Source organism: Platalea leucorodia, assembly GCF_965183815.1.
Source record: "Platalea leucorodia genome assembly, chromosome: 8".
Taxonomy (NCBI): Eukaryota; Metazoa; Chordata; class Aves; order Pelecaniformes; family Threskiornithidae; genus Platalea; species Platalea leucorodia.
Window position 1 is genome coordinate 34,797,203 of NC_138830.1, and position 15,646 is coordinate 34,812,848.

The 15,646-nt window shown below is 45.5% G+C and overlaps 1 protein-coding gene across 3 annotated transcripts in view; it reads left to right on the top strand.

Moving 5' to 3' along the window:
• Nucleotides 1–15,646, top strand: part of EDC4 (enhancer of mRNA decapping 4) — a 38,716-nt gene that overhangs the window by 13,997 nt on the left and 9,073 nt on the right. For 2 of the 3 annotated variants that reach the window (XR_014229020.1, XM_082319980.1), the window contains exons 12-22: nt 399–579; nt 2,472–2,544; nt 3,003–3,094; nt 3,757–3,953; nt 6,184–6,272; nt 7,056–7,203; nt 7,946–8,409; nt 10,156–10,257; nt 11,236–11,388; nt 12,810–12,846; nt 13,832–14,012. Coding sequence is in view for 2 of the 3 variants with exons in the window: in XM_082319980.1 (XP_082176106.1) it covers nt 399–579; nt 2,472–2,544; nt 3,003–3,094; nt 3,757–3,953; nt 6,184–6,272; nt 7,056–7,203; nt 7,946–8,409; nt 10,156–10,257; nt 11,236–11,388; nt 12,810–12,846; nt 13,832–14,012 (1,717 nt within the window). In the remaining variant the exon portion in view is untranslated. The remainder of the gene's footprint in view (nt 1–398; nt 580–2,471; nt 2,545–3,002; nt 3,095–3,756; nt 3,954–6,183; nt 6,273–7,055; nt 7,204–7,945; nt 8,410–10,155; nt 10,258–11,235; nt 11,389–12,809; nt 12,847–13,831; nt 14,013–15,646) is intronic. The other variant, XM_082319981.1, reaches the window with a different exon arrangement.

A 15,646-nucleotide genomic window follows, 5' to 3' on the forward strand; every position in this document is an offset into this window, starting at 1 on the left:
GACTGATTCTGCTGCCTAGGTCTAGGATTTGCACATTAATAGCTAAAAATGTAGAGGCTGGCCTCAGCTATTTCACCATAAGATGACGAATGGTAACAGTTCAGCTGATTTAATCTTGAGGAGCCTTAAGGATTATTTCTCACTCTAAAGTAAAGCTCTCATGTGGAGACTCCTGTGTCTGGAACAGTATGTTTGAGTTCCTGATCAACATTGACTCAGACAGGACTGTGAGGTTGCCTTGGGTGTTCTGTTTCAAATTTAAATGGTCCAGGCTTTATTCCTCATGTTATTTCCATTGTTCCAAAATCTCGTTCAGGTGCTAGGGCTTTGTAGTCCGCATACATGTACGTATGGTCTGCTCTGAAAGCCCAGTGACTTACTATTTCTGATTCTTCCAGGTCTTGTATGTGATGGAGCTGATGCAGAACCAAGAGGAGGGCAAAGCTTACTTTAGCTCCATCTCCGAGTTCCTCCTTACCCACCCAGTCCTAAGCTTTGGCATCCAGGCAGTGAGCCGCTGCCGGTTAAGGCACACTGAAGTGCTCCCAGCAGAAGAGGAAAATGACAACTTGAGTGTAGGTAGGTGATGAAGAGAATTTGGCTGCTGTGAGATCAGGACTCCTTTCCTGGCTGGTTCTGGCATTCTCATGCAAGGCTGGCTCTCTTCTTCTCTTAGTCTGTATGAAATACATCCTGTGTAGCTAGAGTACTTCAGGGAAACACAGTAGAGTTGGCTACAAGGGACCTCTGGAGGTGTCTGGTCTAGCCTGCTGCTTGAAGCAGGACTACTGCTGGTGGCAGATCAGGTCACATATGGCTTCATCTAGTTGCATGTTGAAGGCCCCCAAACATGACACTTCTGTCTCTGCTCTGGTGCCCTGTCCCAGGGCTGCACTCCTTCCTAAAGAAAATATTTCTTAATATTGAACCTGAACCTCCCAACCCAGGTTGTAGCCATGGCCCCTTACCACACAGAAACTCCGCTGAGGTGTTTGTTGTTAAAAAAGCATTCCAGGGCTGTGTGGGCTTAAGTGACTGCAAGTGACCTTTTGGTTAAGGTAAGGAAAAAGATTAGCTGCTTGGTATCTGAGCCGTGACGCTTTTGCCATCACATAGCATTGTTGCCCCCAGCAGAACACAGGGGACAACTTCCTCTGGCAGCGTAGGGCTGAGTTTCCCTCCAGCACAGTTTGATGCAGGCTCACAGGAGCAAAAGGGTTCCTGGAAGAACTGGCAGGATATATTTTTGTGGCTGCTTGTCTGAGTAAACTGTGTAATTAAACATCAGAGGTGTGAGCATGGGGTCTGAGAAACCAATTGGTTGCTTCTGAATTGTGCTGCCTGAGCTGTGATAGATGTGAGGACAGTACACAGTTTGAGTTGAGGGAAAGGGTGGGATTCTTCTCCATCACTTCTGGAAGGCATGTTCCCAAGCCACAAAGCTTCTTGCAATAGAAATGAGCAAGTAACTCTCTTTTTAGAGGAAAAACACGAGATGTCTTCTTCTGGCTGTTACTACAGTGAATATGATAGTGAATGCTGTGGGGAACTGTCCTATGTAGACATTCCTTGATCACTGGCTCTCTTCAACTGTTGGTTTGCTCCTGCTCTCCTGCCTTTCTGTTAGTAAAATTTGGAAAGATGCTTTGAATAACGTCAACATATTTCCTGTTAGAAAGATACAGCTGTATTGATAGTCCAGGAATGATGTGCTTCCCTATGCCACTTCTTGTACATAATTATAGTTAATTCATATTGTTGCCAATATTAGTGGCATTGCTCTGAAATGCAGAAGGAAAAATGACAGATACATGTAGCAAGTCAGGAGCAGACTGGGCCTGAAGCTTCAGGTCCCTGATTGGTGCACAGATAATTAGGACAATTTGCATAGGAATGCCTAATATTTTTTTTTTTTTTTATGGGCTGTTAGGTTTATCTTTTCTACTCAGCCTCCTTAGCTTTGTTAGCAATGAGACTGATACAGGTGTTGAGTGAATGTTGTCAGTGCTGGCTCATGGGAAGTTATTGCAGAGCTCTTCATAACTGCAGTTGGTTACAGCCAGGAAGGATGGTTGAGCCCTAGTCCGAACTTCTGTATGATATAAGCTAGTGTGTCTCTCTTAAAATATATCTAACCAGTCTCTCCAACAGCCAGAACAAATCACTGATAGTTCCAGACCTCGGCTTCCTCCTCTTTACCTAGTGAAGTATCTTCCCCCCCACCGCCACCACCCTCTTCCTTGGGGCTTATTTGACTGAACTAGGGAAAATTTGATTGCTCTCACATTGAAAAGTAAAGGGAGTGTAGGATACACTTTCCCTTAACAGGGTGAATCTACCTCTGAAGTGTAGAAGTGATGAAGCTGTATCGTGCTGGTTCTCTGCTGCTGGTTCATCTGATATGATGTTTTTCTACTAGTTTGTCTGCAGTTTCTATCCAGCTTCATATTTTACTTTTGTCTCGTTTACAGAAGGTGCTCAGGGAGCCGGGGCTGTTGAATCAGCAGCAGGCGTGCTAATAAAACTCTTCTGTGTGCACACCAAGTGAGTATGTGTAGCAGCTACCATGGCCAGCTGTCTATGGTTGTCCTAATCCTGCACTGACCTACAGAAATTTAACTTACCAATTCCTTTTGCTCATAACAAAAACTACTTGGACCCGTAGAAACTTCTAGCTGTGGTGTGTTCAGTATGGCCTTACCAGGAAGTAGCCCTGCATGGTGCTGTGGCAAGCTAGTATTTTTGTCTCCATGAGTACACAGTGACTTAAGAGTTGTGCTCATGTGTAAGTGCTGGGAAACATCTCTTGAATACCCTGGATGCCAGAACTGGGTGGCACAGCTGAATGAGGATCAGCTTCTGCTTCTTCTGTCATGGGCAGAAAACACTAAAGCATATTCCAAGGGAATCAGTTACATGAAGAGGAATCCTCTAAGCATTAGACTTCTCTTTGTGATTCATAAACTAACCAGAGATACCTGTTGTTTTTTTTTTTTTTCCAGGGCCCTACAGGATGTGCAGATTAGATTCCAGCCTCTTCATAGTCCTGACATGAGTGTATCCATGCCTTCCCGTGGCTCTCATGAAGAATTTGGTGAGCATTTGTGTTAAATCAGTCTTCAGTGTTGCTGAGCCTTTAAAGGTTGTTGGAAGAGGGGCAGCAGGAGAGCAGCTTTGGTGCCTCTTTGTAATAGAATAGAGTGGTGTCATTGCATAAAGGGTTCTGAATATGGACCAGCTGTGAAGCAGGCCACTTGATTAGAGCCTGATGTGAGCATGGAGCATGGGGACATGTTAGGCTAGGAGTGCTAATGCTTTGTGCGCACTTGAGTTCACCTTCCTTGGTGATTTGGTACTTGTGCCAGAAACTTGATGTTTGTCTCTTGTCAGGTGGAGGAGATTACAGTGACAGCAGAGCTTTGGGAGTAGAGGGGACTTGGCTGTGTGTAGCGTGCTTTTTCAGTTCATTCACCATTCTGGGATGTGGCTGTGAAACTGGCCCTGCATTTAGGGAAGAAAGGAAGCTTGGATCTCTTATTATCAAAGCCTGATAACATCCACTGTTTAGCCTACAAAGAGTAAGCGTGACAAAGGGTTTGCCTTGCCCTTAGCTTTGATTAGGTTGTTGCAGGGTTTTTATTTGTTCTTTTGGAATCCAGTATGGCAGGCAATGGCATAAATTCATACTTTGTGGAATTAAAGCTTTAGCTTTTGGGGGAAGTTCCTGTAAATTGATTTGTATTTCTCCCTTGGAAGCCTTTCCAGACCACATGGCTGATCTAAGCACAGAAGGGCTGGGATCTGAAAAAGGATCGGTGCATGGCTCTCAACCAGACCTGCGGCGTATTGCTGATCTGCCTGTACCAGCAGACTTTCTGTCTCTCTCAAATGATGCCAAACCTAAGCTGATGACTCCAGATGCATTCATGACACCAAGTACATCTCTTCAGCAGGTAACCAGAGAGCAGCACTGTTATTGGTGGCACAAGGGGTGGGTTTGGATTTTGATACCTTTGGGAACTTTTCCTAGGCAGTAATGACTCCAATAGGCTATGCTAACTGAATGCAGATCCCACAGGAAACTCTGTGCAAGTGACCAAACTGAGTAAAGACAGGTTGGTACATCTAAAATGCTAAGCTGGCCTAAGCTTGTGTTGCGAGTGCTGTGTTCAGCTGCAAAACTGCTGATGTAGCTGTGTTGTGTAGAAATACGGGTTTGCTAAATAACTGGGAGACTGGTTTACGCATGTTGTTTTGGGTTGTGATATAACTATAATGGAAGAAAATATGCCATCTCTGCATATGCTGTCTGATGGGATCCTGCGGGAATACATGTCTGAAAAGATCAGGTAGGTAGATGGGACTGTAACATCTTCTGCATGAGATCTGCAAATTATCGATCCAGTAGCTTGGTGGGTTTTTTTGAATCTAACACAACAGGCCTGAACTTGTACACAAGGCAAGTCTTCTGTGCTTTCGCCAGGGATTTTGGTATCGGGAAGCATGTGAAGCGTTCCTCAGGATTTGGTGATCTCTGCAAAGGATAACAGTGTTTTGGTGAAGAGCCATAAACATTCATTTACTCCTCAGTGGGGCTCTGATGGAGCAATCAGAAAACACAGAATTCTTCTTAATGCTCTGTCACATGTGCATGGCCAGCAGTGCTGCATCATGCACTGTTGGATCCTGCTGGGCATTTCTACAGGCTGTCTGACACTGACAGCGTGCATCTGTCTAACTTAGTGCAGGTTTCTGCTGCCCCTTCTTGGTTATGCCAACAAGCAGAAGTGCAGGAGCTCACTATTTCTTGGCCACTCTGTATCCAAGTGTCATCTTAGTTTCTCTTAGACCCACTCAGATATTCTTGCTTTATAGCCTGCTTCTGTGCCTCTGTACTGAATTTGTGACTGTGTAGTTTTCTCCATGTGCTTTTAGAATGGGATAGACATAAATTAAAAAGTATTTTTAAAAGTGCATCCTTTAAGAAGGGTGATCTGCAACTTAATTACAAGGTGTCGATTCCACTGGTGAGAAGCTGTGCTGTTTGTGTTTTCTCTGCCTTCCTGTGAGAAATTAACTGTCAGCAGTTATTTGCCATGCTGATAGAGTTCTTACAGGCAAGAGGAGAGTGCTCGTGAGCAGCACTCCACGTACACATTCTAAGGCAGGGCTTCCCCCTCCAAGGGAGGAGTGCATGGTTGTCACCACAGCTTGAACATGTACTGGAGGAGCCTGGATGAGGCACGTGGAGATGTGCAGAAATGGAGTTCATGCTGAGTTGAGTAATGAGAGAGAGCCACCCTGGCGACAACTTGGGGAGCAAAGAATAAATTAAACTCCTCCTAAAGGTTTTGATGTTGCTGAGTGCAGGAGGTAATTATGTGCCTGAGGGTGGGTAGCCTTCCCAATGCAAATATGTCCCAAGGGAGCAGAGAGTTGTTGATGGGCTGACGGTTGCATGTACTGTTTGCTGCACGGAGCAGCTCACTCTTCAGTTTAAACAGTGTAACTGTTCAGTTTAAACCTGGCTTTTCACTGCTGCCTATTTCATGGCAGACTTTTTCCTGTTGGCCCCAGGACCACTGTAGGGTGGATGCAGCCTTGAGTTTAGCTCAATCTCTGCTTTCTGCCATAAGCACTGTCAAGTGTAAGAAGCTTGGCCACACCGACTTTCCCAGCTGAGTACTTGTGTGCTTATGTTGGTGTTCTCTGTAGGTGTTACTTGGTAGCCAGAAGCAGCAGTGGGAGCCAGCATATCCCCCTGTACTCTTCACTGCTAGCCAGCCAGCTAGATGAGCAATAACTCTTCTTGTGTGTTAGAGCATTCTACTTCCATGTATTGGCAGTGCAGGACCTGAACCCTGTACAGACTCTGGCGTCGCTAGTGTCAAGCAACAGACCTTGACAAGGGCAGTCTAGTTCAAAGAACAAAATGGGGATCTGTGCGGAGCCCTGTTTTGGGAGAGCTCAATAAAAGCAGTCATGATTCATGTGATAAGGATGTATTGGGGCTTGCCTTTGACCAGCACCTGAGCACCCTAGCAGTACAACTTGACCTATTTTTTTTCCTGTTCCCTCTTCACCAAAGACTCTTTAGGAGTTTTTCTAGAGCCAGCATTCTCAGGTTAAGTTCTGCTGTTGGACTCTTTTGTCACATCCTGACCGCTGTGTATTTTCTTATAGATAGCTGTATCTCCAGGCAGCAGTGTCAGTTCCCTGACTGCAGTCACAGCCATGAGTAGCACTTCTGTCACAGATGCCTCTATGCCCAGGTAAATAGCGCATGTATTAAATAATAGATCTGCAGCTGAACTGATACTGTCCTTCAGGGTGGCACAGACCCGTAGCATACCTTGTAGGAGGGGAGATTGTAACCAGAGTTAGAAACTGGCCTGAGTCTCAGCATCCCTGTATGGGCGACTATTTGCATCTCTAATGCAGCTTGGAGCATGCTGGTTGTCATCCAAGGGGCCAGCAATAGTGTTTCATTTGTGCCTCACGGGGATTCTCTTATTGCATCTCAGTTTTGTTGCTTTACATGCTTCTCCCAAAGGGCTGTCGTTGTTTACAGGTAAGAGAACACTGCAGCCACCAAGGACAGGGAGATAATTGGGACTGCTAGGAAAATCTTACTAGTGTTGTGGTGGGTTGGGCTGCGTAACAGGTGAAAACTTCACTTCTGGGGGCTCGGAAAAGGACAAAGACCTATCCTGTAGTGTCCTATTTCTCCCTAAACTTCGTACAGTGTGTACTGAAGATATAACTGGTCTCTTCTCTCATTGACCCCTCAAATTCTAAGAGATTGCAATGCCCCCTTTGTTTGTTTGTTTCCACCTGGTATCTCTTTGGGCTGTATGGGGAGTAGGAGATGCAGGTGCTAGTTGACAGGGAGTAGCTGACCGTGGTGGAAAGAGCAAGGGCTTGGAGAACACTAGTGAAGTTTGGGTTGGGCTCCTCCATTGACCTGTGGATCCCGTCTCCTCACCTTGAGTGTTTGGTGCAGACCTGTATCATTAGGTTGGCCTGCTTGATTTGTTTGTGTCTGTTTTCTGCAGGGCATCGGAAGACCTGACTGTGAGCCCCAAGATGCAGCTGGATACCAGCCTCACACTGAGTAGCAGCAGCAGCAGTCTCCAGACTAGTCCTAGGAGCCATTCAGTTCTTATCCCAGGCCTCTCTGACAAGCTAACACCAAAGGCACCAGTAAGGCTCCAAGTGCTGCTCCCTTCCTTCTCCTCATGGGCCAAGGGACCTCTCTCTATGGGCCTATACAAGCTGAAATTAGACTTTTTTTGGATATTAACAGGGCCAGCATCTGCCCTTTGGAAAAAAAAGCTGCTGGCACAGATCTGCAGCCAGGTTTCTACCCATGTTAATGGAACTTGACCTCACGTAAAACAGCACGTCTCTGAAAACTAGAGACAGCTCTAGCTTGTGCTGTCATTATCACAATGGTTGGCCATGGTCAGCCTTTGTGTTAGGAGACAGTGTTACCTGGAAAGGTTTCTTCCTCCTTATTGGTCTGACAGGTCTGAAACAATCATTTCCTGTTCCTACATTTTTCTTTCCAGGTGTGATGTAAAACGGATTATGACCAAAGCTTGAAATTGAAATAAGCTTTCAGTCCAGGAGATATTCAATGTTAAAACTAACTTTTTTCCTCAAAGACAAGGGATCCTGGAGCAGAGCAGGGAGGTAGAACTGGTGTTACGTTTTCTTTTGAAAGTGTGTTCAAACTAGCATTGGCTTAAGTGTGTTGCTAGCCCAGCTGAGAGCCCATTACAAGTCTTGGGGTCCTTCTCTGTTGAATAAAGTGGGAGCACAGGGATCATGTGAGGAAAGGATACAGCTGGCTGTTTCTAGAGGTGGTTGATGTAAGATACCAGGGATTCTTGGGGTGTCTCCACATTACCCTAAAGGCTCTTGTTTGATTTTTTTAATTCAGGTCACACCAGGAAACCCCTCCCTAGCACTGGAACTGCAGGAGGTGGAGCCCTTGGTGGTGCCTCAGGCTTCTCCCACCCGTGAGCGCTCGCCAGATGTCATTTCCTCTGCTTCCACAGCCATGTCCCAAGATATCCCAGAGATTGCTTCCGAAACCTTGCAACGTAGCTTTGCGGCAGCTCCATCAGGGCTACCTACGGAGGTGCTGGAGCCCACTCATCATGCAGACAGTATGGCATCCGCTGCCTCAGCCTTGCATTTGCTGTCTCCAAGGAACCGGCACAATTCAGAGCACAGCCACCACTCTTTGGACATGCCTCCAGTGGAGGTGGACAGACTGAATGCTCCATCATTACTGGAGACTGCTTTAACTCAGGAAAATGCATCTTCTGACAGTGTTGTGAGTCAGCCGTGGCCAGCAGCTCCTGACATAACCAGAGAAACCAGGAACAGCATGGCAGACAGGTAATCACTTGGGTTTGTCTTGCTTAGGGCAATTTCTTTGCACTTGCCAAATTGCTAGCTTGGTGAAAAGCTCTTATGTTGTGATTAAACCAGAGCAGTTCTCCTTCCCTCCTTTCCTTAAAGGATCTGATGATTCAACCTTCCTGCATGCTTGGTCTGTGTATGCTGTGTCCTGAACTTCCTAGGCCAGCTCTAACAACCTTGCAGCATAAAGGATCTCTGTTAAGAAGGTGAAAAGTCTACTTTATTGGCCTTCTTGTTCACCTGGGAATGGAGACTTGAGAAGAGTTGTTTTTTTGTTTGGTGTTTTTGTTTGTTTGTTTGTTTGTTTTTTGTACTCTGGAAATAAAAACAGTACAAGCTAAATTCTGCCCCAGGTGATGCATTCCTGCATGCTTTTGTTGCAAGGAATCAATTAGCACATAATTGACAGGTTTGATTATAGGTTAATTGTATGTCCTTCTTCTAGGATTGGCTCTGTGCAGCTAGCATTATAAACAAAGTACTTTAAAAGTCAGAAAATGAATGGCAATGTCTGTGGAGCAGGCATGCAGGATGGGGCAACATCACATACGCCTGCTTACCCGGAGCAAACTATTACACCGGAGCAGTGCTAGGATTCATCACAGAATTAGTGTCCCTGTCTTGTAGTGGGACAGGAACAGAGAGATGTGTCTGGCACTTCCAGAGTCTGTCTAGGTCAGGTCTGCATGCACCATGAGAGCCTGCAAACACCTTCCTTTTCAACCAGGCTAGCAGGCTGAGAGTGTCAGTGTTGTCCCAAAAACTACTGAGGGCTGTTCCCTCCCATCAGAATTGCAAGAGAAAGGCCTCACCTTGTGCCTCCACACCTGAGGATGCTGCTTCAGGAAACAATCTCAGTTCTGATGGCTCTGGGGAGGGCACCGAGGCAGTGTCTCTACGCAGTGTTTTTGCTTTTGCTCATAATTTGAAGTTGAGAAAATACTTTTATAGGAGTTTGCAACTCCCCTCAGTCCCACTCTGTCTTTGAATTCTTCAGGACTTCTTATATCAGAATACTAGATCAGGTATCTCTGGATCTGAGGTGTTTTGGGGTTTTTTGTTTTTTTTTTGTTTGGTTTTTTTTTTTACATTCCAACTCAGTCAAGCCATCAGCCTATGTGAAAGTAACAAGCGCTCACTTCTGTCTAAAGATCTTCCTGCAAGCTGAATTCAGATAGACCTAGTTTACAGCTTAGAAGCACGTGCAATTTGCTTTCAAAATCTTTATGAAACTTGGACTGGATTCACTGTTAGAATTCTGTTCTGTCTGGTAGAGCTAACCTATCAAATTCACACATTTCCTCAGACACTTGAAAGAACTGAGAATTGCTGATGATTTTTGCCCCAGTGATCAGTATTACTTGAGGAAAAACAAACCCAAGATGATGCTATTCACTGAAATATGCTGTACTGTCCATTTGGAGTAGTGGCTTACCTGTCTTGCATGAATGTCTGTCAAGAGATTGTGCTTGGTTAGTGCCTGAAGCAGAGCTGAGCTGCTTCTCCCTTCTTAAGGCCCCCAGAAAAATGCATGGAGAAGTCTGAGTGTTTAGTGCCTCTAAATAACACCTGCTGCTTTCTGGATCTGTGCAGATAGGTGTGGGGTTTTTGTTTGTTTTAGACCTTCTGTCAGGATCTCCCATGAGAAGTGGAGTGAGCAAATATCCAAGCTGAAATAGACTTTCATGATGGTATTTTCTTTTTTTTTTTTTCCTTCCATAGCCCAAGGGATGAGGTTGAAGAAAAGCACAAGAGCTCTTCGTATCATCGACACAGCTACCACCTGCTGCAGCATGACAGCCAGGATGCTAGTGCAGAACAAAGGTACCAGAGTGCTCAGCCCCCTCTCTCGCCCTGCATGGACTCAGTTCAGGCTGCATTCGTGCTTCTGTCCCCAGCAAGCCTTCACGTGTGGGGTGAATGTCTTTGCTTTGTCTCCTGACTTAATCTGTGTATGCAGTCCAGCTTCTGTAATGTTCTGATGGCTTCAGCTGATCACGAGATTGGCCTCTGGGCATTGTCGAATTTACTCTCTGTGCTGCCCCTAAGAGCAGGGACCAAGCTTAGTTTAATTACCAGTGAAAACCTATTGTGGAACCAGTTTCCAAATACTGTGCCTTAGATGAGGTAGCAAGGGTATCTCAGGAGTTAGTTTCTTGCTTTTGACATCTTTGCTCCCTCACAAGCCACCCTAAACCTCTGTGGGCACATTCTGTGTGCCTGGCAAGGTCAGCCCTGTTTGACAGCTGAGGGTTTGTTCGTAATCCACACTTCAATTCAGACCGAAACATGCACCCTGTATTGGATGGCTGGTCAGCAGCTGAAAGACTCCAAGGTACTGAGGATCACGTGCTTTCTAGGCTCAAGCTGATTCTCCTCTGTTCCCACAGTACTTGCTGCGTTAAGTGCTTTCTGCCTGTAAAGCTGTAAGGATATGCTATGCTTTGGTTCCCTGCTGGGTCAGTGTCACATCCTAGGGCTCATGTGCTGGTGTGTGTATGCAGCAAGAACAGGCATCATTCTGCCACACTGCCTGACCATCGTGGTCCCTAATGCAGAGACCCTTCAAGTCTTGTTATGCAGCACTCGAGCTCAGCCTGAGCAGACCTGGATCAAAACGGAGCAGCCCATGCTGAGCTCTGTAGAGGTCTCTGTGTTAAAGATCAAGGTGGCAGGTGTCCTTAGCTGAGTGACTCTGGCCACGTGTGGATGAAGAGCAGAGTGTGAATCCCCTCCCCTTAGTGAAGGCTAACGCTGTCCAGTATTGCAAGTGATGTCCTCTCCCCTGCTGTTCCTTCATAGTGACCATGATGATGAAGTTGCAAGCTTGGCTTCTACGTCAGGTGGATTTGGTGCCAAAGCGTCTACGCAGAGGCTGCCTGTGAAGGACTGGAAAGCCAAGGCATCCCCTCGGGCTTCCCCAAAGCTAAAGCGGAAGGGCAAGAAAGATGACGGGTACGCTGGGCTTGCCAGAATACAGATGACTGTGGGACCAGCTATGCAGGGCCACAACCTGATGTAGCCATTAGCAGCGAGACTAGGGTCTGAGGCTGGGCAGCGGCCAAGTGCTCCCAACCCTCACCCCATTTTGCAAATGGCGGTAACCCCACAGTGTTGCTGGTTCCTCAGACACTGACTGCCACTTGGGGGTGTGGGAGTAGGTTCTGCACTGCCTTTCCAGCTGGGAGTCAAAATCCAAAACACAGCCTGGGCTTCAGAAAATGTGTGGAAGGTAAATTGCACATTGTGGGGGGACACTGGATCCATTTGTCAGTTTCAGTGAAGGGTTCATTGGAACTGTGATGCTGTGAGTATAGCTTAACAAGGCCTCCATTTTTAATTGGCTTCTGAACACTGGCACAGTGCCCTTGTTCAACAATATCTATCATTTGTTACCTGCTTGCTGCTTTTGTGTGTTTCTAAACGTGCCCAGATGAATGTCTTGTAAGTGAAAATTGATGGCTGGAAAGGTCTGCCCATGGCAAATTAGACCAACCTGTCTGCATTAATGTGAGGAGAGCAGCACATCTTCTGCACAGGGCTCTCTCCTCTTCTTGTGTTCCTATAGCTCCATGTTTTGGATCTCTGGCTGTGCAGATTACAACAAAGATGGGCTATGGTGTTAAGTTTCTGGCTGTGGTCCTGTATTGTGACACCCAGAAGCTCTTAGCCTCTGAAATGACTTTCATTTTTCCTGCCTCAGTCCTTTTAAAGTTGCTGAATGGATGCTGTCTGGGAACAACAAATGTTTGCTTTCCTTCTAGTAGCGTTTGAATATTCATAGATCTGTGACTTTGATGGAGCCATGCAATATTAGTGGATCAGTTCAGTGTTTTTCTTTATTCTGCTGTATACACTGGAGTGCATCACTAGTTTCTTCACCTTGAGAGTTGGAATCACTCTAGATGATTTGAAGTTCATTAATTCTATATTTAACAAATGGGTGCTTGTTTTTTCTGTGTAAAATATAAGGAGACCTTCAAAAGCCATTTGGCAAAGACTTCCCTGGATTTGAATTTGGACAAAACTGAAAAATCAGTGTGCATTGTTCCTTGTAACAGTCCTCATTAAGACTTGGTTGAAATCTCCTCCCTGTGAAGGGACCAGTCTGTACGGAACTTCAGGGCCTGTGGGTAGTGCAAACGATGGAGTCACAGTGCTGTAAGGACTGGGATTTCATCAGCTTCCCATCACTCTTCCTGTTACACTAGGCAAAACAGAAGTATGAGCTTCTACTAGGCAGAACAGAAGTATAAGCTGGAGTATAAAATCTAAAGCAACCATAAAATGTGTGATCTGTTTTGGCAGAAGACTTGGATACTAAGAGCAGTTGATTGACATAATTGGATTATTACTTTTTCTCTTTTTATTTCCAGGGATGTGAACCAGTCGCCAAGATCATCTAACAACCAGGTGAGCGCTCTGCATGTCCCAAGGGCATGATGCTTCAACTCTATTTACTGTCTTACTAAAGACCTTAGAGAAAGTTCATCCCAGTTCCTTGAAGTACCATGGGCCCCTGCTGTGCCAAGCAGGCTTGAGGTGGGGCTGCACTTGAGCTTGACATGCTCTGTTCTCTAACTTGCACAGCAGAGAAGGAGCTGCTCAGTGCTATCCAGACTGATGGCTTCTTTCTCACCTTTGCATATCGATGTGCATTTCTGTGTTCTCACAAGCTGTGTATCATCTAAGATGCTACCACTCATTTCTTTTTCCCTGCTGAGATGACCCGCATGCGTTGGCAGCAGGATAAGCTGTTCCCACCAAAGTAAGGGTCACAGTGGGACTGGCCTGTTAGAATTTCTCATCCCTGTTGATAGTACCTTCATATCTGGCAGAAAAAGCTCTCGGCTGAGTTGCATACGCTTCTTAAACTGCCCTTGATTTGTGTGCCACCTTTAGATATTTTGAGCAGGTGAAGAGAAAACGAACTATAGATGTATACTTCTCCAGTTGTTTGGTTATTCATAAATAAATGAAAGAGCTGAAAAAGTGCTCTGGGAAACCTCCTTCTTACTCTACTGATTGCACAGCTCTTTCATAAGTGTTTGAGGTCATTATTTACATTTGGAGGCCTAAACACTCAGTACCTGGCCAAAAGTGAGTAGGATCTGTTTTCTTCTGTTAGATGCTAGAGCTTTGAGGGGGGGGTCTTGAATCTAAACAGTTGATATTCTAAGCAACCATTTATGAATTCCATGCAGGAACTTCAGGGACCTTGCTTTATCAGTTTATTTCTTGGGGCAAAAGCCTTAGAAATAGGCATTAACCTGGGCCCATTTTCTGCTTTGTGTGTCACGCTTCAGTCCTAGGCACAGGGGTTGACTTAATACCTAGCAGAAAGCTTGACTGACCTCCGATCCTGTTAGAAATTAATGCTTGTCCTCTCCACACATAGGTGACACCAGAATTCCAGGATGAGCTGATGTGCATATTGAGGAGCCAACAGCGGGAGCTCTCCGAGCTGCGTCAGAACCAGATGGAGCTGCTGCAGAGACTCACGGATCATCTTGATGCCATTCAGAGCTCCCTTATGGGCCACGTGGAGAGGGTGATTGACTCCCAGCAGGAGCAGGAGCGTATCCTTGTTTGCAAATGTTTTGTGGCAGTTAAGGAGTGGAAGGCTGCGAGGCAGACTAGAGACATGAGGAAGGCTAAGAAAGTTCAAGGATCTTGGTAGCCTGGGCCGTAGGTGCAGTAAAATTGCCTGGCTGTAATATAATTATTTCAGTTCCTCTCGGTCCCTTTCTAAGGGCAAGAAACTCAGAAATATAATGGAGAAGAACTGATACTTCCTCCATGCCACTAAATCTTCTGGTTACCCATTAAGACTGTAAGTGCTGCAACACTGGAGTAGACTAGAGGTGCACCTAATACATTATCCTACATCAGACAGTGACCAGTTGCACAAGAGTAATTATGGGATGATCCTTTCCTTCCTTTCCTCCTTAAGGCAAGTCAGTACTTGCACCAGAAATAGCATCTGGCTGCCATACTGCATAGCTGAATACAGAATTATCTTGTCTGTACCCATATATACATCTAGTGGTCCACAGGTCCCTTACGTGTTGTCTGAAAAGTACTTTCTTTTGGTGTTTTCAAACCTGGTATCCAATTATTTTTATTGTATTGTGAGTAGTCAGTTCCTGTATGTCTTTTGCTGCACTGAATTTTGTCATGTTCCCCAAACTGCGCAGCTCTAGCCTGTTTCATGTCTGAAACCACTCTTAACTTCTATGACATAACAATGATTTCTGCTTTCTCTATTAATTAGTCTTGGATTTTCCTTTTTAACCATCAGGCTGATATTTTCATAGATAATTCAGATAGTTCTACTGAAGTTCGAAGTCTAAAGCTATATTGTAATATTAGAATAATTTTTCACTATCTGCACAACTTCATATCTGCACTGAATTTTGTCAGCAGCTGAATAATCTTTTCACTGTTTGTTTTGGTTGTTTTTTTGTTGTTGTTTTGTGGTTTGTTTTGGTTTGTTTTTTTTTTAAGATGCACATGCATCTCAGTGTTTGTGTTTTGGCTCCTTCAGAGAGCTTGGTTGCTTCATGAGGTATTACTAGCTTTTATCATAGAATCATAGAATGCTTTGGGATGGAAGGGACCTTTAAAGGTCATCTAGTCCATCCCCCCTGCAATGGGCAGGGACATCTACAACTAGATCAGGTTGCTCAGAGCCCCATCCAGCCTGTCCTTGAATGTTTCCAAGGATGGGGCATCTACCACCTCTCTGGGCAACCCGTTCCAGTGTTTCACTACCCTCATTGTAAAAAATGTCTTCCTTATATCTAGTCTGAATCTACCCTCTTTTAGTTTAAAACCATTACTCCTTGTCCTATCGCTACTGGCCCTGCTAAAAAGTCTGTCCCCATCTTTCTTATAAGCCCCCTTTAAGTACTGAAAGGCTGCAATAAGGTCTCCCTGCAGCCTTCTTTTCTCCAGGCTGACCAACCCCAGCTCTTTCAGTCTTTCCTCATAGGAGAGGTGTTCCATCCCTCTGACCATCTTCATGGCCCTCCTCTGGACCTGCTCCAACAGGGCCATGTCCTTCCTGTGCTGAGGACTCCAGAGCTGGACGCAGTACTTCAGGTGGTGTCTCACCAGAGCAGAGTAGAGGGGCAGAATCACCTCTCTTGACCCGCTTCCTGCTTTATTAAGCCTGGGTTTGCTCCCGTCCACTATATGACTTATGTCCATC